General features: G+C 38.4%; 1 protein-coding gene across 1 annotated transcript in view; it reads left to right on the top strand.

Moving 5' to 3' along the window:
• Positions 1-626: 626 nt before the first annotated feature.
• dapk1 (death-associated protein kinase 1) overlaps positions 627-25,038 on the top strand; it is a 198,591-nt gene continuing 174,179 nt past the window's right edge. Inside the window, exons 1-2 of the mRNA XM_039758599.1 lie at positions 627-888; positions 1,776-1,946. Coding sequence (XP_039614533.1) covers positions 1,885-1,946 — 62 coding nt within the window. The 5' untranslated portion in view covers positions 627-888; positions 1,776-1,884. The remainder of the gene's footprint in view (positions 889-1,775; positions 1,947-25,038) is intronic.

Below are 25,038 nucleotides of genomic sequence, written 5' to 3'. Positions count from 1 at the left end.
AAGTGGACATTCATTAGTATCAAGGATTAAGATGTAACAAGTCCTGCCCATAAAGTAACCCATTTCCCTTTCTGAGCCTCTGCCTCCCAAAAAGGTCTGTAGGTCATAGCCACTGTTCCAGTACATGGTGTTGACAATAGATGGATGTGATATTTTATTTACACACCTGTCTCTCCAAGTGCATGATGTTTCGTGTTGCTAATGCAGCTATATAAAAATACAAAAGTAGTATATTCTGACTTAATTTGCTCATAAGTTGTTAACACACAATTGGCCTGACAGGCACAATTTCAGCTCCAAATGCACTCGGTGACGGTCGGCCCACAGAGCTTAACTTTAGGTCCACCTCGAACCCGGTCTACTTGCCAAAAGAAAGTTGGAAACCTCACCCCCATTACAGGCGAAATAAATAAATAAATAAACAACAAAAAACTACGGTTAAACACGAAGAGTCTCTCATTCTGGTGCGAGCACCTGAAGTCCTACGCTTGGATGCATTCCAGGCTGTCTTGGCTTTTGACGTTTGAAAGCGAGCCTTCGGATTGGATGGCTGGCTAATGCACTTCACCCGGGTAACCGCGCCGTGGTGCCTCGTGCAGTCTGAAACACACCAGCAGCATAAGCGCTGGAGGCGGCGGCGTGCAGCAGAATTACAAGGAGAGGGAGACAGAGAGAGAGAGAGAGAGAGAGAGAGAGAGAGAGAGAGAGGGAGGCTGCGAGTCTGCGAGTCGAAGCACACGGGTATTGTTACCTTCCGCTGGCTTTCTGCGAACATTCGCTCCCTTTTAAATGCCGTCTTCGGCAGGAGAGAGAGGCACATCGTCACCCGTGTGACAACCCAGGCTTCCTGAAAACATCTGCTTACCTGAAGGTCCGCTAGATCGTGAGGTACTTTCCTGCGTTTTTGCTCACCATGTCTTTCATTATTTCTATTCGGACGTCCAAAAAATAGCAAGCTAGTCGTCAGGCCGGGGAGTCGAGCGCTGAGAGAATGCTTATTGGGACTTACCCGTATCCCTTCTCGCTGCCTGCCAGCATTTCAAAATGTAAATATTAGACCAGCTGCCATAAGGTATTTCGGAGTCGTGTGCCGCCTAAGATAATTATTATTTTAAAAGCGGTTGTTAAATACCCTGAACTTCACCTTACTTGGTTGATTATATGGGAATTTTAAAATTTTATTTGCTCTCCAGGCAACAGCCTGTTTTATACAGGAATCCTTTTAGCTTCCTGCTTTGGCACAAATGGTGTTTATCGAGAAGCGAGATAATGGTGTGGTTGGGAGTGTTTTAGGGGAAGATTGACACAAGTGGCCGACAGCAGTCCACATGCGAGCATTATTGCGGTGACACTTGGCTGATCATTGATTTGCTTTTGGGTCTTGGATGTTTGATACACCGAGGAGTAATTTTTACTGTGTGATCTTTTGACACTTAGCAGTAAAAGGCACTATATCAAATAAAGATTAATGTTTGTTTTCTTACATTTTGGGAAGCGGGTAAGGGCTAACGCCTGAACATGAAAACGAATGAGGTTCTACAACTGCCCCTCTGTACCATCAACCTCGAGAGTTATTAACGGTGTTACCTGTGCTTTACATTTAAGGGAGTATAAAATGACAGGTTGTTAAGTTATCGCAAAATGTACGTGTTCAACTTTTAGTAACATCATCTGTTTACACCTGTAGGTTTTTACATGTGTGCTCATTAGTTCATGGTGAATGTCCTGTTGAATTAAATAACCACTTCTCCACTCTTTTCTTTTGTAATATAAAGGACACACATATGTGCCATCCAGGTAAAAATGTGGAGAAGCTGATAAGGACTACTGTGTATGGTGTTCAAGTTGTGTTTTTGGAAAACCAAAAATTAAAAGGGAGCCATCATGACGGTGTTTAGGCAAGAAAATATTGAAGATTATTATGAGATTGGAGAAGAGCTGGGAAGGTAAGTAAACTGCAAGTTCCTTTTATATGTATAGCATATTGGATTTCTGGACAACATATTCTGGATAACTTGAAAGTTGACGGAATAGCTAAACGTTATTGCATTTGTTTATAGTTGCTTACTGGCATGTTATTGACAGTTTTTGTAGTAGCTGTTTTTGCATTGTAGTTATCTGTACTGGAAGTGAATTGCATCATCATTAATACTCTTAGTTGGGGTAAATATACATTCTAAGAGTGACATATTGTATATGAAAGTGATACTGGAAGCAAAGTGTCAAGTTTGAAATCTTTACATCCATTTTCAGATGAGCTGCAGAGAAAGCTGTTCAGATTGCTTTGAATTAGAGGTTAATCTCTAAATAGCAGTGAGTTACTTGCAGTTTAGTGGTTATGGTTACTTACATTTTCTAAATGGCCTATGATCACTGTGTTATGGAATGTGATGGCTTGTTTCAGAGTATTTTCCTACCTTTTCAAATACATCTGTCTAGATTGGTGTAATTAATTGCTTTATTACTGCAAAAGTCAATTATGAGTAAATGTTCGAGTAATTTTTTGAACATTAACTGTTTACTTAGAAATTATATTAATAATAAATGTAATTTTATCTGTCACTGTGAAAAACTGCAGTTAATGAATAACATGGTTTCTTTGTACTCAGTAATTGCATTTCACAATGTTTGATATTTGTTTTCCTAAGGGAAAACAAAAGAGATAATGTGAAAGCTATCAAAACCCATGGTGGTATAATGTGAAATAATGGAAAGCAATCAAAACTTTATTTGGATTGCCTACATAGTAAAAGGTATAGGCCTACTGTAGAGAAAAAGTTTGAAACTGCAATCTCTTGGTTTTATCCACTGTGTTTGGTAGCTCTTTTACCAGTTGAGGCACTCAGTAGTGCTTAAACAATAATCCATTAAATCTCAACGGCGTTTCAAGTTTCTGCTTGGAAACCAAGAAGCATACATTAATAGTGACGGCTTAAATGTGGTGCAGTAATAGTTTTTAAGCTTGGTTTTCTATATGGAGCTTTGAGAGAGATACCATTTAACTTAATCCTGGAGGAATCTATATTTTTTCCACAGTTTTCTCAATAGCTTTTTCCTTTTGTAAGTTGCAAGGGCTGAAAATTACCCAGAGTTGGTTTGCTTTTTGTTTTAGGTTAATCATTAATGTTCAAAATGGATAACTGAAGAAATTTGGCATGGAATCTACCTTTGGCAGAAAAGTTGTAGTTCTTGTGATTAAACGTTTTGCATTAGGCAAAATATGTCTATTTTCATCAGTTGTTCATTCAGAGGACAGAATGGGTCTGAAGTAGGCAAACCCTGTCCCAGTATGTGTTGGAACAACTGAATTAAAAGCTTGTGCCTTGTAGTGAATGTCTACATCCAGAATAATGTCAAAGAGGTCAAAAGTATAAATGTAACATTTGTGCTAGAAAACGGGCAAGAGAGGAACACAAAATGCAAATTAAAACCAAACTGAAATATGATTCTGCGGCCCCATTCCCTACCCTTTGTGTTTAATCAAATAAAGGTAAAAACATGGCTCTAAATACATTTCTTAGACCAAGTTATGTATAACTAAGGTTAGAATTCAAAAAAACATCTACATAAAGATCACAAATATATAGTAGATTCCTCCTTTGCTCTCACATTTATTTTCATATAATATCCATCCATCCATCCATCCTCTTCCGCTTATCCGAGGTCGGGTCGCGGGGGTAGCAGCTTAAGCAGAGAGGCCCAGACTTCCCTCTCCCCGGCCACTTCTTCCAGCTCTTCCGGGAGAATCCCAAGGCGTTCCCAGGCCAGCCGGGAGACATAGTCCCTCCAGCGTGTCCTGGGTCTTCCCCAGGGCCTCCTCCCGGTTGGACATGCCCGGAACACCTCACCAGGGAGGCGTCCAGGAGGCATCCTGATCAGATGCCCGAGCCACCTCATCTGACTCCTCTCGATGCGGAGGAGCAGCGGCTCTACTCTGAGCCCCTCCCGGATGACTGAGCTTCTCACCCTATCTTTAAGGGAAAGCTCAGACACCCTGCGGAGGAAACTCATTTCAGCCGCTTGTATTCATATAATATCACTTCCTTAAAATGTGCATAGTCTTAGAGCATGCATTTCGTAATAATAATAATAACAACATATCTGTCAGGATGTTAATAATAATTACAAGATATAAGTACAAGATAAAAGCAACTGCTCATTTTTTAGGCTTCATTCAAATATGTTTGTATTTTCCGATGGCTTCCAGAAATTATTGGTAGTCTACAGGCTATATGAAATTAAAGAATGACATTATTATTTATTCAGATTTGCTTTTGGCAGTTTACAGTTTATATGAAATAAAGGACATTATTATTTAAGTGCAGCATAGTACAAACAATGCAGCATTTAAGCAGCTTGGTTGATTTTTTTTGATCAGGAAGAAATAAAAATAGAGACCTTCTTTACTTCTTCTAATGCTGTCAGTTCCCTAAATGAAGTAAAAAAAAAAAAGTCTCTGACTTGGATCTGTTCAGAATCCACCCATTTATCCGATGAAAATCAGTAATGAAGAGCACCAACAAACAACTGCAGTTCTTGAAAACAGTGTATTTATGCATGTAGCTTAGAACACTGTACCAATTTTAATACAAGTATGCTACCAAGTCTGTTTTTTCAATCTTTCCCATTAGTGTAATTTTGGTGCATCCAACATCATTATGTGTCTTACCGCGTAAACAAAATGAAAGAAATAAGTTGGATCTTCCAGTTCATCCAGGAATTTTTCATGAAGTCTGCCGATTAGAGGTACTGGTGGAGCAAAAAACTCAATAGAATCTTGTTGAACAAGGTCACTTCAGTGCACTGAAGTACTTTTTTTCTTATGTGGTTAAAGATCAGAACACATTGTAGCTAAATTAATACAGGAAGACATATACATAGTGTTTACAACATTTTTTGGAATTTTTCTTACCATTATAGCTGACCTAAGAGAAAAAATATATTTGAAATTTGAATCTGTTTGACTCATCCATTATATATTACTGTTAGTGTGTGTGTTTATTTTTTAACAGCTAATGATGAAAATGTACATCTTACAATGGTAAATGATGCAAACCTACCAAAACAATTCTATGACACAGAATTTAAAAGCATGGGGTTAGAAAAACAGCCATAAAGAATTTGTTTAAATTATCATGTTCGAATTTGTATTTTTAATATGGATTTTAAGCAGTATTTTTCAATTATTGGAGAAAAAGTGTCAGAGAATAAATGTATAATGTGCACATTCAAGCACTCCATGAATGTATCATTCTTCGGAAGGAATCCCCATATCTGTCACAAATTAAATTCAAGTCTGGCATTGTAATGTGATATTTGTGAATGCCAATACTAGTTTAATTAAACGTTAGGTGAGCATCTACTTGATTGATATATCACTATTCTAAATCTGCTGTTATTAGTATGTATATATTTTGTATTCTGTTATATAAAATGGTAAAATATTGTCCATTTGAATAATGCAGGTACTTTAGATTTAAGTGCTAGAGAGAGAGATTTCTGTTGTTTCTTTTTTTGTCAAATATGTATCCTGTATCGTGAAATTTCACTGACATTGTTATTGACAAAAGTTCAAGTATAACATAAGTCAATGACAAAGTCTGACACAGTCACAGTTCTGGAGACTTAGGCCAAGTGACTGACCCCCTCCTGGTCATTCAACAGTATTACACAAGTTGTGCTGGCTAATGTAATGAGATTGTAAAATCCTTTCATCCTTGCATTCTCATGCTTCTGTTATTTTTGGTGTCAAATCTTTCCCATTGCTAATAAAATAGCCTGGAAGTAGAACATTGGCATAAGGGTATGAAGTAATTGTTTTTTGAGGGACAATGTTTTGCATACCGCCATGAAGTTAAAGAAGGGGAATTTTTTTAAATACAAAAAGACATTTCACAAAATACACAAATTAACATTTTAGAATAGATGCAATTTCATGTCATTTTCTAAACTGCCTAATCCAGACTAGTGTTGGAGGGGGCTGCAGCCCATCAGAGCCAGCATTGGGTGCAAGGCAGGAGGAAACCCTGGACACATACCAAACACACTCTAGTGTCAATTTAGTGTAACAAATTCCCCTAAGCTGCATGTCTTTGTACAGTGGGAGGAACGTGGAGCACCTAAAGGAAACCTTTGCAAACACAGGGAGAATATACAAACTCCAAGCAGGGAGGATATGGGATGCAAACCCTGGTCTACTTACCAGTGTATCAGTGTGCCACCTAAAATAGATGTATATTGCCTAATTTCACTTATTTGAATAGTGAAATAGACTATGTAGTTTCATCAGTAGCATTAAAATACAAATTAAGCAGTGTATAATTATATTTTCTAAATACAAATTAAACAGCGTATAGTTACATTTTCTTTTCTATCAATACATTTCAGATCATTAACATTATATTGTTACAATACAAAAGAAACAGTTCCGTACAAGTCAGTGGTACTTAAAGTATGAAGTCAAAAGTGCAGTGGACAACCTATGGCTAACAGTAACTAGTTAGTGTAATTCAATTAGGTTTATTTTTGTATAGCATTGTAACAGCAGTTGGAAATAGAACCGTGATGTAGTGGAATTGTCACACATCTGACTGCGTGAAATTATGTGCTCCACTCGTAAATAATCAAAAGAGAAAACTGTGTAGTGATTGATAAAACTTGGTATAGAGAGCGTAAAGAAGTATAAAGTTAGAAGGAATCAATCAAGGCATGAGCTGGCAGAAGTTTGTGTACGTTCTAAGTCGGTGGGGGGATGGAGTAGCCGGCTGCTTGCAGCCTGATTTTTATCAGCACATTTAGATGACAAGACGCTGGTGGAGAGCTGTGAACGATTTTAAGAAGCGATTTAAGGTGGGACGGATTTATGAGTTTTTTCATAGGCTCTGGTAATTCTAGTGTTAAGGCATCTGATTGTAATCATCCTGTAACCATATAATGGTGCACGGAATGGCCAAACTATTCCACATACTATAGCTGCTTTAGCATTGTTACTCTCAGTGCACCACTGAGTGTTTTAACGTGCTGTATCGGAGTGTAGAATCACAGCTGTACAGCAGCTGATCGGAAAGCTCTACAGCAGATTGTATCAAGAGTGGAGAGAATTTTCGGAGTACAGCTTCTAGCACATGCTGCCTCAGCCATGCACACAGACTATTTAAACTTTTCCTATTCAGCTAACGCTTTAGAGCCTTTCCTGCATGAACCTTGCAATTCAGAAACAGTTTCATCCCAAGAGAAATAAATGCACTCAGTAAGTCCATCAAGTGCTCCCGGTAGAACTGTTATACTTATAATTACCTCACTGTAAACTTGCATTACAGTTGTATTATTGCACACCCTGAGCCACTTATGCTTTTGTATTGTATATTTCTCATTGTTTTTTTACTTTATTATTATTATTTTTATTTTACCACTTTATAGAAAAATATGTTTATGAAGGATTTGCATATTGAATCTCATTGTACCATGCAATAACAATAAAGGAATTCAATTCAATAGAAGAGAGAGCATATTTACAGATGATGATGACTGGATTCTAAGTTGATTTACATTTCCAGGCGTTATCTTCTTGGAGCTCTTGATATCATTTTTCAGATGAAATGCAGTAAAGTACATATATTACATTATAAAGTTACATTTTTAACTTCATTTAAATAATGTATACTTTTATTAAACGTGTGGACAGCAGTAGCAATGAACTGGCGCCCCCGTTCAGAGTTTGTTTCTGCCGTGCGCTGTACGCTTGCTGGGACTGACTCTGGATGGATAGATGGATGGAATAATTAAAAATGTACTACGAAGGTATTTCAGTGTTAAAAGTTTTGAAGAATTGCCGTTCTAAGCTTACAGATGGCATGACAAAGAGCTGATTGTGTAGCAATTGGTTACTTGGAGAAAGAAAAGGAAGGACAGGAATTGGGGGTTAATATGTTTGAAAGAGACAGTACTGTTGCAATAAATTATTTTATCAAGGGTTGTGCATGGTGCAGCAAGCATCTTGCAGGAGCAATCTTTGGATGGGGCTCTTTACGTTCTGCTTTGACAAAATAAACTACGTGATTAAAGTGGAAATTTCAAGATTAAAGTTGACATTTTGAGCTTTTTTCCCCCACTGTGTCCCTATTTTCTTTTCTTTTCACTGTACCTTAATAAGCTTCCAATTGACACTCAGATGGTGGACTATGACTTGCTTTTTCATGGCGACTTTGATATCTGAGAGTTTTTTTTTTTTAATTTCGAGCACAGTGAGAGTTTCTGAAGTTGAACTTTTGATCAATGTCATTTTGTTGTTCCGTAGATCCCGTTATATAAGCCGAGAATTTCGTCCTAGATTTTTGGCTTGGAGTTTGGGGGTCGGTTTATACAACGAGTATCGTTTCAGATTCAAGATTTCCAGCGCAATGCCGGTTTTGCCGATGAATACGGAAGTAAATAATGACAAAACCACAGAGCCATCTTTCAGATGAAGAAGTAACTTTGCATGCCGGTACTTTAAATTAAATAAAGAATTTATTCAAAAAAGTGTTTTAGTTGTTGATTTTATTAATAAAATTTATAATAAATTATCGGGAAGTTTAAAATGAAATTTTTTGTTTTGATTTGCGACCAACATCTTGCGTTACGAAACGGATGCGGTCACGTGTATCGCTTGCGATTGTAAACAAACAACCGAGAGCGTTAGTAGCGTCAGTCGGAGCCCAGATACATGTGTTTGTGGATTTAATTTCCGTCATTGCAGTGATTTACCTATATATATATATATATATATAATTCATTAAGACCATGCAAGCAAGACACATAATTGCTAAGGAAGGAAGAGAAGGTAAAAGAAAGCGATCGCAATCGAAAAGAAGATGGACATTGTGTGTAAATATCTCCTCCCTTCCTGCAGCCCAAAGATGTCAAATTAAATGGTGAGTACAGTATGAAATTGTTTCTAGAATAGAATGCCTTTTATTGTCACTGTACGCATCTACAATTAGATTAAAAGCAGCTCCTTCAGTGCAGAAAAAAGTTCTATATAGGGCTTGTATGGTTGTTTTTTAGCTTTAGCATAACGCCAGATCTGCGGCCCCGCTTCTGCTTTCTTTCCCTCCTCTGTCTGTGTCGTCTCCTAGACCCGACAACAATCCACGGAGAGCCCGCTGGTCTCGCTATGTTGTCTGGGATGTTGTGCGTGTGATGAAAAACACTTGAAACAGATGTCTGGCTCTGGACACTGATGTCTATAAGGTTCTGAATGGTGTAGCGGATGTTCGCCGAACCGATCGTGCACAAACAAGGACAAAAAAAAAGTACAAAAACAACAAAAAAGTGCACTGAAAAGGAGAGCCCTGAGCCGCTGCGACCATGTGCGCCACCATGCTCCTAGCTTAATTGAAGTAGGCTAGGCACTTTTTATAACTTTTTAGTTAGAACATTAGAAAAATTATTGGTGTTTTGGTAAATTATGCACATTATATTATATATCAAAAATGCCGGCAGTCTTAAATTCTCGCCGATAAACATTTATAAATATACTCGAAGAGACACTTTTAAGGAAATTTAGAAAATTTTGCTTGGAGAAGGAAGTTGGCTTAAATACCGGTCATCGGCAAATACATGTAATTTAGTAGGTAGAGAAGGGGTTCGGCTAATATACCGGGTCGGCCTGTATTCCCGGGATCTACGGTATACAACTGCTTAAACCAACAAATAGTACGTTTTTCCTTTCCTCCGCTTGGCATTCGCTGATAATCTTTTTTTCCCAGCGCTTTTGTCATTGTCTTTTCACAGAATGCTGAACTTAAGGGAATATTTATATTGATTTGCATATTCAAAGAAGCGTAGTTCTGGGAGGAGTCCGGGATGGGTGGCAGGCGCGTGCACAAGCGTTACATTTCACACAGACTAAGATTTATGTATCGGAAGTGTGTGGTAGTTGGCTTACAGACGATTTTCTGCATCTGAATTGTTTTGTTTGTATGTACATTTCAACTTTTGTCTGTACACCATGTTTTAGTGTGAATTCTACACACAACGTTATGCATGAGACCTCTGGAGGGTTTGTAAATCGGGTCAAGTTAGATAAATTTTCCTCAGGTTCAGTCTTGCGGGGGCCTACTGTGGCTGCAGGGTTTTGTTTCAGGAATGTTCAGTGAGTTATTATACCTCCAATTGATTTCATTGTTTAATTACCAGCTTTTTTTCTCTTCTTATTCAGCATTCAGAAGAGTGAAGTATTGTGAAGTTTACATTTAGAAATTGTTGTATTTTTGCCATAGTTTTACATGTAAAACAGAAACCAGGAAATAACAGTTTCCTTAATAAAGATATAAGTTTAATTAAAAGCAGAAGTTGGTAGGCATGAATGCCTGTAGCCACAGTGGATCCTCAGAATTGAACTTGGGAATCCTTAAGTTAAATGGTAAGCTGCTAGTTACCTTGTCTTTTGCCTATCATTGTTAATTGGCAGAGAGAATTTAAACAGTTAATAGTGAGAAAGAAGGCAAAAATCTTAACAAACTAAAATAATGCACAACAAGGCCACTTGTGTAGTTACTGCTTCAGCAATGATAATTGGGTTCAAATTAAGAAATTATGCTATGTTGGGGGAAAAAAAAAACCTTAAGCTGCTATGTCTGTCCAAGAATGAACATGATGACCACCGCTTTAGTGTACAACTTGCCATGTGCATTTTTATACTACCATTAACACAACAGTGTACATTTTTCATTTGCATGTAGTAAGTTGTTTTTAATAAAAGGTTATATTTGTGGCAAAACTGTTCAGAGGATAGAAACAGACTGTACTTGTTACAAAACTGTCAATATTCCATATCCATACTTAAGTATTTTTCACTTTAGGGATGGTGGAAAATATGACTGTTAATTGCACCAATGCAAGACGATAACATTTTCAGCTTCAAGTGTCTTCTACATCAGTACCATACTCTCAGTGAGTGTTGAATTACTAGATTTCTGCTTAGTTGGCAGTTAGTTAGTGGTATACAGAGCAAGACATACAGGAAAGAATTTGTGCAAAAGTTCCTCTCCATTGCTAGCCAGTCTGAGTATTTTCTTTCTGATTCCTTCCATAGTCTCATAATATGTGTATTCATACCACCAGTAGTAGAATTAATCAAGTTAGCTATCACTGTATCCACCTCTGCTTTATGTAAGATAAATGTATGTATTTATTTTATCAGTGACCTCTTTGTATTCCAAATGAAGGAAGTTAATGTTACATTAAGTTTTAAAGTTTTCTTCTATATATTGAAATGCATAGACAATGTTCAAAGTTGAGGGGACATTCATTTTAACAATGTAAATTTTGTAAGCTAGTTAAATTTGAATAGGCTGGACTTTAAATCCTTCCATCGTTTGATTGCCGTGTATGTGAACTGCTGAGAGGCAATTTAAAGAATCTGATCAAATTTAAGATAATATACAAGGCTAATAATAAGAAAAAATGTGTTCTTATTTAAATTGATCACAGAAATTTTGACACACTCCTTTGTGTTTACATTTAGAACTTACTGTAGTAATGAGCTTAGATTTGAAATATTAAGTACCAAGTCATCTGTATATATGGTTTGTTCAATTGCACCCATTACAGTTCTCCAGATTCATTTTTGTTTCTTTATATTTGGTTAATACCCTATCCAAAACATTTTATTTTAGGCTCATGTTAGATTCCTTGCACATTGGAGCACAGTTAATTTAAGTGACTTGTTTGGGCTACATAGTGGTTTACAGGCAGTAATTGAACCATCAGCCTTGGCCTGTGAATATCTGTTGTTTTCTAAGTATGATATAAATGAAAACTGATTCAGTGGCGATGGGAAATAAAATTGGAGGAGAGCGAAAAGAAGTTATCAGAGAAAGATATATAATATTCATGTTAACTAACAGAACCTTCTTAAAACTGTTTAATCTAGCTTAGGGTTACTGGAGCCCATCTGTTTCAAAAGCAGCATGTGTTTTTTTTTTTCTTTTAAATATATTTTTGTCAGTAAAGTTTTGCAAATGAGACAAGCTGCCCTTTCCCTAAGCAGCAAGATATCAAATTTTATTTAATGTTGCTTTGAAAATGTTTCCAAGATAGATATGGAATAAAATGAAAAATAATTTGTAATCTTTACAAAGGAGAGAATAGTACCACCTACTTAAATGGAAAATTAGTGGACTGACTCACAAAAATACACATTTGGGAGTCCTTGTTGATAACCAATTTTATATTTATGCCATGAGTATTAAAAAAAAATCACTAAGCTTGTTTTTTTTATATTTGTGCCATGACTATTAAAAAAAAATCACTAAGCTTGTTTTTCATACATGGATGGATTTCAACTATTTTTTTGGTCATTTAATAAAAGTAAAATTCTGTTAAAATGAATATATAACTAAATTTTCATTACAACAAAGTATTTTTATGGTCCCAAAAGTTTCCCCATATGACACGAGTCTATAAAAATCTTACTATGAAATACATTCACCAGATACTTTCATTGCAACGAAGTGCCCAAAAGAACTTGAACTGCCTGAATGAATCATCCAAAGAGCAGTTAGTTCTGTAGTTGCAGCTCAGTTGTGCACAACGATCCCCAAACAGAAACATTGTAATTTTTTTCTTTCTTTGAACTTTCCTCGTACTGTTGTTTTTTTGCTGTTTTTGTTTTCGGTGGTTTTCAGTAATACCTTTTGCTTATTCCTCATCAACTTTGAAAACCATCCATTGGAATTTAACTCATTGTCACCTCCTATAGAAATGGCAGACACAAAAAAAAATTAACGGTTCATATTAGAAAAAAAATAATAATTTTTGCAGCTCTCAGTTGCTGTAAAAAGAAAAAAAGATGTTGCCAGTGAATTCGGAATTTTGCCATCGGCGCTGTCAACTTTCTTGAAAGACAGAGCAAAAAAAGAAAAATCTTGGGTTGTAAACGTATGCAAACTGCTGCATTTGAAGATGTTGAAAAAGCAGTTTTTATGTGGTCCAATGATTCTTGTTCTAGAAACATTCATATTAATGCCACACTCATTCAAGAAAATGTGAGGTTTCTAAACTCTCTTGGGATCTTCTCCAACTGGGCAACATGCCGAAGAGCAATCGCCATCTGTTGCTGGGGCAGCAGCAGGCTCACAGCTCTGCTGCGGCTCTTCACCAAAGCAAACAGAAAAGATCTCGATGGGTGATGCAGGGAACAGTATTACTTGGCCACTAACCTGGCCACAACACTGCTGTATCTGTGTATAGGAGAGTGGCATGTCACCGTACAATAAATAACTCTCCTGTTTCTGTTTCAAGCTGAATAAAGCTTGTTCTGCTAAAGTACTGAGACTCAGCCTCATGTTTTGGGATGCAAGACAGGGACTTATAGCGTGACCCCAATCTTTTAGGATTTGCTTCTGTGGCGCTTCACTGCAGTGCTGTGAGCCTGCTGTTGCTCTGCCCTGGCAACAGACAATCTTCTGCAGACGCGGCAGTTGCGCTTCACGACACACTTCAGCATGTCGTTCCCATTGGGGAGGGATCCCAAAAAGTTCAGAAACACAAAATGAAGAAAAAGTAGAAAATGATGATTCAGCTTCTGATTGATAACTGTGCGTGCCGCCCACAACAAGCTTCCACATTTAGATAATGTTCTCGTTGAATTCCTCCCAACCAATTGCACATCAGTGCTTCAGCCATTGGATCTGAGCATCATTCACACCCTGAAAGTGTATTATCGCAAGGAAATGCTGAGAAAAAGTCTCATTAGCATAACTTGTAGAAAGGAGGAGATTAAAATGTACGCGAAAGAAGCTATTGAAATGATTGCAAACTCCTGGACGCAAGTTAAAGAAAACACTATAGTGACAAATACAGAATCTCATTACTATGAAATTTTCATTAAAATAAAATATTTTTTAGGTCCCTGGCAGTTCGTTGTAGCAGACTTTTACCTGTAGTAGCATGCATAACAAGCAGCGTTTTGCATTATGGGATAATACAATGACCTTCACTTTGGGGAGACAATATCTTGTCAATGCAAGCAAATAAATATATTTGACACATGCCAAATGACGTGTAAGTTTGCTTGTTTGCCTCCCACAATAAAGGGTTCTGGTGATTCTATTACAAGGTTGGTTGAGTTTTTCCTGACTCACTTATTCCACAGATTCACCTTGTGGTGACTAGGAAAATTCCAATAATTACAAAGTAATTTTGAGTGATCATGTCAAAGCATTTATTTTCTGATGGTGGCAGAATCTTCTGTAATCCTAGTGTATCCATTCTCATGGCACAAGTGTTCAGTGAATGTTTTAAAGCATGCAATGGTTGTGTAAAATGTGTACCATGACTCAGCCATTGAATCTCAGCCAAACTGAGCACTTACAGAAGATTCTGGGGGTTGCTTAAGATGGCCTTTTTTTTCTACCAACATTATGAATGGTAGGACTTCTTATGAAAGAATGGTATGGCCTCTTTCATACAGTGGCTAAGAAAAAGTGTTCAGCTTCCAACAAATTTTTATATTTTGTTGTTTGAAATAATCTGAATTTGTTATATACATAATCTGGATATTTCCCTCCTTGCTGAACACATTTTTTTACTGTGTAAAATTAAATAGGAAACTTCAAAAACTTTGACCATTTCACACCCAATCAAATATGGGAATCATTTAATTATTTCAACCTTTTTGTAGCTGCAACTTTGGACTTGCTCTTTCTTGCACTATACCAACAAACATTTAGTTGATGAGTGTTATCTATAGAGGAAATTAGTGGATTACATGATTTAAATGTAATTCTGTAGAGAGAAATTCCCATCAGTTTTAGTAACACCTCACAGTATAGTGGAGGCTTTAAAAAGAAAGCTTGAAAGGGAAGGAAAAAGGACATGGGAAGTCCAGGGAAGGCTAAAAAATCATTTCAAAGGCACTAAACATTCTTCAGAGCTCAATGCAGTCTTTATATAGAATACTAAACTAGTTCTGTACTGCTTATATCTCGCCCTCCCTCTAAACTGAGTTGCTGGACAACAAGTGTGCTTCGTAGGGAAGCTATTCATGATAAATGATGGTATTGAATGAGTAGCAGAGGTCACTGGCTACAATTAAAATTGGTCTTCATGGATCAACAATCGCCAGGGCATTCCACAAAAAAGCTTTTATGTTAAGATTGTCAAGGATGAAACTGTGGACGAAGAAGGAAAAAAAAATTGGCCACAAGGTGTTTGCAAAACATCACCTAGGGGATACTGCAGATATGTTGAAAGGAAGTTTTGTGGTTAGAAGTGGGGCATTTTAATTTAACTGCTAAGAGATATGTGTAGCATACTGGATATTCCTCACCAACCAGGTTAGATTACTGCTACCATAAACAATAGTTGTGATTTCATCCTTTTGTAGGAGTGCTTTTCAACAGTAAGGACTGTCAATCTTGTTAGTAATTAGGACAATTTTAATGGTTACAGAAATAGAAATTGTGGGTAAAAACATGTGCTCCCTACCAGAACATGAAACTGTTCAAGAATTTTTTGTTTCAACAGGAAAGTGATGAAAAGTGCATAGCAAGAAAAAAATGATTTACAGTGAGTACAATAAATGTCCAAAGTCAGGACTTTAATGTCCTGAAATACTGGACAAGACCTGTAAACAGATGTCCATTACTGTTCCCTTTAAATTTGGCACATGTAATGCACTTTTTCAAGGAGGGTAAAGAAAAAAATGCTCTATTATAACATAGAAAGTTAATAAAAATGTAAAATATTAATGGTTTTTCATTTTTAGCAGTGAGATTGTTACATCTACTTTAAAGTCAAAGTGTAAAGTCAAAAGGTCATCTGCACTTGCAAATGTATCGTCTTTGTGTTTTCTGCTATGTTTTTGGAAGGCAATATCGTCTTGCTTATTCATTATTCACTGTGCACTTTTTCATGTGAAATGTTCAAGTGGGTTCCTCTTGCCCCATGTTATTTTAAACATTGCTGATATGCTTTGTCCTTGGTATTGGTTTTCTTTTCTAGGCAAATGTATAATTATGAATGGTCTTGGCTGTTACAGATACCAGAGTTGGCTCAACAAAATATTGATTCATCAATAATACTGCTTCTTTGATGTTTCATATATTAACCTACAGTACAGGCCAAAAGTTTGGACACACCTCCTCATTCAATGTGTTTTCTTTATTTTCATGACCATTTACATTGGTAGATTCTCACTGAAGGCATCAAAACTATGAATGAACACACGTGGAGTTATGTACTTAACAAAAAAAGGTGAAATAACTGAAAACATGTTTTATATTCTAGTTTCTTCAAAATAGCCACCCTTTGCTCTGATTACTGCTTTGCACACTCTTGGCATTCTCTCGATGAGCTTCAACAGGTAGTCACCTGAAATGGTTTTCACTTCACAGGTGTGCCTTATCAGGGTTATTTAGTGGAATTTCTTGCTTTATCAATGGGGTTGGGACCAGCAGTTGTGTTGTGCAGAAGTCAGGCTAGTTGGACGATCATTTATTTTTCAACAGGACAATGACCCCAAACACACCTCCAGGCTGTGTAAGGGCTATTTGACCAAGAAGGAGAGTGATGGAGTGCTGTAAATGGTCATGAAAATAAAGAAAACACATTGAATGAGGAGGTGTGTCCAAACTTTTGGCCTGTACTATATTTCAATCACTGTACTTATTCTGCCATTGCTTACATTAATTGGCTGGCAAATTGTCCCTTGCCTTGCATTACTCACAATACAAATCTTAGAATTGAAACTTAAAAACAATCTTATAATTGGTCACACACTGTGATTCAGTTGTGACCGGTCCAGTGAATGAGTAGTGGGAAGATTTTATTAACTACTAGCAAAATACCCGCACTTTGCAGCGGAGAAGAAGTGTGTTAAAGAAGTTATGAAAAAGAAAAGGAAACATTTTAAAAATAACATAAGATTTGCTCTCTATTCGTTTGCATAAGCACAGTCCTTCAACAGCAGTTATTTAATGTTAGCTCAGACCTGGCACTTAAGTTTCTGTCACACTTTTGCTGAGTTTGTGCCAAACTCAATCCCTGACCATCTCATTTTGCATAAACACAGTCCTTCACCAGCAATTTTAATTTAGTTACAAAGCGATCAAGTCTTGTTTATACCCCGCGTCCTTTCATTAAACTTGTATCTCGCGAATATCGTATTCGTCTTAGGCATGACAAACGCCAGTGGCAGCGTGTCTATGAACTTAATTTAAAGTTAAGCTTTACACCTTGCTTTCCTATTCGTTTGCCTAAGCACAGTCCTTCACCTACGAATATTTACCTTATATGGGCAGGCACTCAATTACTTGGGAGGCATGATGATGCGGGACGCAACTCCGCCTCACACGGCGACCAAGCTGCAGGCTATGGCCGTATATTTGGTCGAAAGTAGGTTCCAGTTATGACCGTTACGTGTAGAATTTCAAAATGAAACCTGCCTAACTTTTGTAAGTAAGCTGTAAGGAATGAGCCTGCCAAATTTCAGCCTTCCACCTACACGGGAAGTTGGAGAATTAGTGAGTGCGTGCGTGAGTGAGTGCGTGAGTGCGTACGTGAGTGAGTGAGTGAGTGCGTGCGTGCTTTGCCTTTTATTAGTATAGATAGTATGTAAATGTGATATGCCTTCCATCTAAAACCTCGTTGCAAGCTGTTTCCAGGCATTCTTCCGTTAAGAAGAAATATCACATCAGCCTCTTTGCCCCCAAGAAAAGTGAATTCCCACAATTCAGGCCGTGTTTCAATAGTTTAACTTAAAATACAAAGAAACCCACTCACTGGTACACAGTACTGACAAACTTTCATGCTAAAGTAGCCAAAGAAGGGAATCGGATTGTGTTACCAAGCAGTGGAGAGCACTGTCTGATCTTGGGTTATTAACTTCAGACATTAAGTATATTTGCAGTCCATGTTTATGTTTCTCATGTGTACATAGCATACTGTAATTCTTGCTTGCATTTTTTGTGTATAATGTGCATTTGTAAAGAATTGCATGCTTATGACTCATAACTGTTACTTAATGAGATGCACATGAAAATTACAGCTTTAATGAAAGTGATCCATGAAAACGCAGCCCTTTACAAAAACTGGAATCTCTGCACAACCATTTTATCTTATAAACTGTTATATTTACAATGACAAAAAGGATTGTTTGTGCATTAGAAGTGTCAATCGTGCATGGACATTAAGGGCAGTTCATTACTCTAGGTAGGGTATTGAGTATAAACCTAGACAGTATGAGTCTTTATGTACTAAGTACTAAATGTTGCATTGTGAAGTTCTTTAAATAATACTCCTGACTCCAAACCATGAATAAACTTAATCTAAAAGTAACACGTTCTCTGATGTTTCAATTTCTTTAAAAATGGCACCTCCCCTTGAAATTATATTTTGCCTTGTTACATGTTTGTTTTTTATTTTTTCTGAAAAACGTTGCCTTTGAAGTTTAATTGAAGACACTGTATATCTTAAGTGCAACTGGCAGAGAATTATAAGTGACCAGAGGTGGGTAGAGTAGCCAAAAATTGTACTCAAGTAAGACTAACGTTACTTCAAAATAATATAACTCAAGTAGAAGTAAAAAGTAGTCATTCAAAAAAATGACTCAAGAGTAAAAAATTATTTGGTGAAAAGGCTACTCAAGTACTGCGTAACTGTTTTATTGTAACTGATTTATTTTTTTAAAAATGTTGTAATAAGATAGACAAAAATATAATGTGCAAATTCTGCTATTTCCAAATAATTGCCTCTGTCATTTTTCATGTGTTTTTTAATTCCCTGTCCGCTGTCTGTGAGGACCTGTCCGCTGTCTGTGAGGAGTTCGTGCCTCTATGCCGCCACAGTTTATATGTGGTCATGTGACTGCATGGCTAGGTCTGATTGGTGAAACAGTCATGCAGTAGATCCACTGGCAGCTTCTCTTTGGCAAAACTATAGCGTATCTAATGTGTAAATGGGGGAATAAAAGTAACAAGTCGAGTGTTGCCCAATGTAGCGGAGTAAGAGTAGTGTTTCTTCTTCACAGATGTACTCAAGTAGAAGTAACAGAGTAAATGTAACTCGTTACTACCCACCTCTGTAAGTGATACAAGCAAAATTTAAGCAGGAGTCTGAAGGCATCAAAGGTGACGTGTGTAAAATTCAAGGCAACAGCATTTTTGTGCACACGTTATAAATATTATGATGTGTGCATTGTCTTGCACCCCAAAACATGAGGCTGAGTCTCAGTACTTCAGCAAAACCTGCTTTATTCAACTTGAAACAGTAACAGCAGGGTTATTTATTGCAGCAAGAGCTACCACTCTCCTATACACAGACACAGCAAATGGGCATAGTTGAGGCCAGGTCAGTGGCCAAGTTATACTGTTCCCCACATTTATAATGTTCCTTACATCACCCATCAGGGACAGGCACTTAATAGTGTGACCTCCATCAACTCATGGTTGTTTTCTCAGTTGTATGCTGCTGCTTTCTCGGCGATGGACAAGCAGTCCTCCACAGACATGGCACTTGCACTTTGGTGTGTCGTCCCAATTTTGAGGGGGAGGAGGGTGTCCTAAAAGAGTTCAGAAACTTCACATTAACTTTCTCCACACTGGCAAAGCGACCGGCCAGGCGGTGAAGAACGTCTGCATCGGTGTGTGCCGCTCCGGGACGGTGGCAAACATCAAAAGCAAAAGTCTGCAAGCTAATATACCATGCGTTCGCATCCTTCTGTTTTTATAGCCACTGAAGCAAGCAGAGTGTGGTCAGTCAACAGGGTAAACCGCTGTCCTCAGAGGGGAGAAACATGATGGGGTGTTCTTCCCCCTCAAAACATTGTGAGAGCACCGCTCCTAATCCAAAATCACTTGCATCCGTTTGCAGAATAAATTTCTTTTAAAAAGTCTGGATTGCGCAGAATTGGAATTGAGGGAAAAATCGGCTTTTAGGTTGAAGAAGGCTCTGTTACAGGTGTTGGTCCAAACAACACTTGGATTCTTTCTGCCCTTTGTCAAGTCAGTGATGGGGGCAGCCTGATGCGCAAAGTTGTGACTCCCTGTAGTACCCCGTGAGCCAGAGGAAGACACAAACCTGACGTTGTGTTTTGGGACATGGATATGTAAACAACTCCTCCACCTTGTCCATTTGAGGCGTGAGCAAACCCTTCCTCATGGAATATTCCAGATAATGGGTTTCTGACATATCCAGCCTGCACATCTTAGGGTTAGCCGTCAACCACGCCAGTCATAAACTGTCGAGCACCACCCGAAGACAAACGAGATTAGATTCCCAGTCATTACTGAAAAATGACAACATCGTAATGATAGGCACCGGTGTACACGGAATGGGGACGCAGGATCTGGTCCATCATCCACTGAAAGGTCAATGGTGCACCATGGAGACCAAAAGGAAATGCCATAAATAAATGGGGTTTAACTACAGCAGTCTTAAGACAGTCTGGGAAGACCTCCGTATCTAATGACGAATTTACTATGTCAAGCACATTATCAATTATCACGCCCGATACTTCTTTGAAATAATTTGTTGGTATTGGATCAAGGACACAGGTGGAGGGTTTTAATTGAGATATTATTTTTTGTAAATCGAGTAAATCTATCCTAGTGAAAGAGTTTAATTTGTTTATAACAGAATGCTGGGGTTTAGGAGGATCCTTAGTGCTGGAGGGATATACTATGTTATTTCTAATATCATTAATTTTTTGATTGAAAAATACAGCGATAGCCTCACAGGTTTTACTGGAAGTACTTAGGAGGCATTCCTTTGAGTTACCTGGGTTTAGTAGGCGATCAATCGTAGAAAATAAGACTGGGATTACTAGCATTGTTATTTATAATCTTAGAGAAATAGCTATAGTTATTGTATTCTGTTATTTTAACTTTTAATATTTCATACTGGATAGTAAGTTTAGTCTTCCTCCATTTACGCTCAGCTCTGCGGCATGTTCTCTTTAAATCTGACACTCTTTGGGTCTTCCATGGTATAACAATGCTAGAAGATTTTTCACTGTCTTTTCAGGTGCAACTATGTCAACAGCAGCTCTCACTTTAGTATTAAATCTTTCCACCTTACTATTTACATTATCCTCGCTATTATAGTTGGCACTATAAACGGACTGATTGCTTAGAATGTTTGTAAGTTTTAAAGCTGCTGCTGAGTCAAAGAAGCGTTTTTTAACAATATGCTTCTCATGGTGTTTTTTATCATTATTTCTATATTAAAAAGTAGAAGAAAATGGTCTGATAGACCAATATCAATGATCTGTTTTATATCAACTTTCAGTCCTTTAGTAATCACTAAGTCTAACGTATGACCTGCTTTATGTGTAGGCTGATTTAAGTTGTCTCAAATCAAAAGAATCCAGGAGGTTCATAAATTCTTTTACTTTTAGATCACACTGATTATCTATATGAAAATTAAAGTCGCCAACTATTAGGAGTGTGTCATAGTTAGTAATTAAAATTGACATTAAGTCAGAGAATTCCTCAAAAAAAGACGCGTTGAATTTTGGAGGTCTATACACGGATATACTAGAACTTGAGAATCTCCATGGATAACAACGGCGAGATACTCAAAGGACTTCAACTTACCAAAACTGACATCTTTACATTTTAACCGGCTCGAGTAAATGTTTGCCAACCGCCCCCCCTTTTTCCCTGGCGGTCTGCACGAGTAAAACTGTAATCCGGAGGCAGATTCGATTAAAACAGCCGCGCCGTCTGAGTTAAGCCACGTTTCACTTAGTGCAATAAAATCTATTTTTTTATCACTAATAAGATCGTTGATAAAAAACGTTTTGTTAGTTAAAGCTCTAACATTTAATAGTGCCATATTTAATGTTTCGGATGGGCAGAGATGAGTATTATATGCGTTATTGATATTTGGAATAGGAACTAAATTATTTTATTAGCCACTCTGTGTGTATTTTTTGTTTAATCTGTGATCTGTTTTTATAGTTTTAATACATTGTTCCTCTAAAATAGTAATTTTAATTTGATTATTGGAGTTTATGCCGTATTGCCTAGATTTTCTACGTGCATTGAGATTGCTTATTACAGTATTAATGTTGTGCACTTTAACGGAAGATTCTATTAAACACTTATCATGTCCTAGCACAACAGTATCATTTCGAAGGGGTTAAGAGCAGAGATAGATAGTCAAGAAAAACGAATTACCTTCGATATGTTTTCGGAGAGGACCCGGGTACCAAAACTGTTCGGATGCAGGCCATCTCACTTGAAGAAACGCGGCCTTCCAAAAGAGATTCCAATTGTTGATGAAACCGACATCCTTCTTCTTGCAGAAACCCTGTAGCCAGTAGTTCAGTTGTTCCAACGCCTAACTGAAGCATATGCTGCACTTCTTTGAGTATCACCTTCCTTGTTACCTCTGACAGGTGATACAGGGGCATCTGTACGATAACACTGGGCGGACTTACGATCTTCTGCAATTGTTGTCTGGCCAGGCACGACCAAAAAGACATTGGAGTTCCTTTCGATCACGGATATCAATTCTATTTTCTGAATGTCGGTTATATCCTCACCTTTAGTGATTTCTATTTGAGGGACTGCTGTGGATGTGCCGTAGATTCACATGGTTCATGCCACACCTTCAGCAGGTTAACATGCAAAACCTGTACGGGCTTCCACAACCCTGGGTTCCTAACTTTATAATTCATGGGAAATATATATACTCTTAGATGACTGTCGGACCCAACCACTGAGCTCGAAATTTCTGAGGATCCAACTGAATCAACACCAGCACCTGATCCCCCTTTTAAACTTGCGAAGTTTACTTGTCTTGTCATAATCTCGTTTTTGTTCCTCCTGCTCACGCTGAAGATGTTGTACTGCGATAGCTGACAGTCTGGATGGAGATCTGTTCCTGCAGTGACACAACTCCGTTGACAAACCTGCCCCCTTGAGGTGTTGGATGAATCCATGTCCACCCTTCTCAAAAAATGCCTAACAAACTGCACAGTCTGCAGCCAAAGAGTACCTCAAAAGGGCTCAGCACGGTTGATACTTGCCTCCCGAACAGCAAATGAGAGGAAGGGCACTGTATCCTACAAAGTTGGGTTTTCATGGGCGACTTGTTGAATCATCCGTTTTAGGGTTTTATGAAAACATTCAGTCAGGCCATTCGTCTGTGGATGATAAACTGTGGAGGACTGTAACTGTTTTATTTGCAAAGCTTTTGGATGGTTGCTTCATGATGTGAGACATAAAGGACATAAAGTGCCCTGATCAGTCAAAATGTCATGAGGGATACCAATATGTGTGAACATTTCTGAGAATGCTTTTGCAGCAGTCTGGGTGTCCACTCGCTGCAGCACAGCCACTTCTGGGTATCTTGTGGCATAATAAACTAACATGAACATATACTGAAAGCCAGTTTTACTCTTGGGAAGTGGGCCAACAATATCTAATCCCACCTTGTCAAAGGGGACGTCTAAAATTGGCATCGGTACAAGGGGTGCCCAGGCAGGGGTTTGAGCGGAAACTATTTGACAGTCAGGACAGGCCTTACAGAATTCCTCCACATCCCGGCCCATATTCACCCAATAAAAGCATTTCAAAATGTGTTCCTTCATCTTTTCTGTGCCAAGGTGACCCACAAAACGTGACTTTGTGCAATTTTATGCCCACTTTGCACTACCAGCTGCTTGATATGCCCATCACCCATGCAATCAGAAATCACCCGATACAGAAAACCATCCTTAAGTAAAAAATGTGTTTTAAAATTCAGGTCCTCTCTCTTCAGATAGTAAGAGTCATTTGCCATGTGGGCTTGTCTGAATGCAAAATCGAAGTTGCTGTCGGTTTGTTGCATGCAAACAAACTTTGTCTGGATGGCAGTCTCTGCTTTTTGTGTGTCAAATGCAGCATCACACTCACCTCTCACCGCTGTTTCATTTTCATCCGGGTCCATATTGAGTGTCCGGTCTGGAGTGGCTGTTGGTGTGAGAGATGGCATGGAAAAGTCTTTCAGCTGTCCTGGGTCTTCACTTGAGGATTCATCCTCCACCTCACTGGACAACACCGGTTCAATTTTAAACCTGGTTCCTAGACTGACATTGTCTGCAGTGAGCCCTTCTCTGTCCACTACAGGGGAAGGCACTCTGCAGGTGGCCAAGACCTGTGGGAAGAGGGCATTCCTTTTTCCTATAGGACTAGCCAGGTTGAGGTGTCTGATATGGTAGTCCACACCTTAAAGGTCCTCCCTTTAAATTTCAGAGGGAGTAATATAGTTTTGTATGTTTTAATGCCCCAATGGACGTAGTGGATGTTCTCTTTGTCTGTGGTTTTAAGGGTCTGCCGGAGCAAGTCATGGCACACTATGCAGAGGTTGCTACCAGAGTCCAACAGTGCCAAGAATGCCCATACTGGCCATAGTAATAAGAGACATTAAAATTGTCCTCAGGTAACATCTTGGGTGGACACTTGCAAGCCGCATACCTGGGTCAGACCAATGGTCATGGTTTGAGCATGTGGGAGATGGCACTTCCGATCCTGATGTCCCAGTTGATCACAGCGAAAGCGGCTTTGTTCAGTCTGCACTATGTCGTTTCCATGATGGCGTCTTCCATCCATGGCGCAGGTGACCCTGGAGGTCTGTGCTGGTTGGATCGAAATCGGGGGTTACTGGTGTTCCTATGATGATGTCTTCCACCCGTGGCGCCGGTGACCCTGGAGGTCTATGCTGGTTGGATCGAAATCGGGTTCAAGTCTGGGTAGCCCTGTTGTTTCCAGGTGGTTTGACCGCCCTCTAGTCTGTGGGTCAGATCCAGCAGCGAGTGGACATCATTTCATACCATTTCATCACAAAAGCTCTTATATATCCCTGACAGGACTGTATCAGTAATGAGTTTCTCCACAATGCACTCAAAAGTGTCTCCACGGAACCAGCTCTGAATCAGGTCTACTAAGCCCTGGATTTGCCCTTGTATGGTGTGGTCTGGATCAATATGCCACAGACAAAACTGGCACCCCTTGACCACCAGGATCACAGCCATGCGGAGGAGGATCTGTTGCTTCAGGAAGTCAT

Source organism: Polypterus senegalus, chromosome 7, assembly GCF_016835505.1.
Source record: "Polypterus senegalus isolate Bchr_013 chromosome 7, ASM1683550v1, whole genome shotgun sequence".
NCBI lineage: Eukaryota > Metazoa > Chordata > Cladistia > Polypteriformes > Polypteridae > Polypterus > Polypterus senegalus.
The sequence above is the reverse complement of the archived record's forward strand: the minus strand, read 5'-3'. Positions and strand labels throughout refer to the sequence as shown.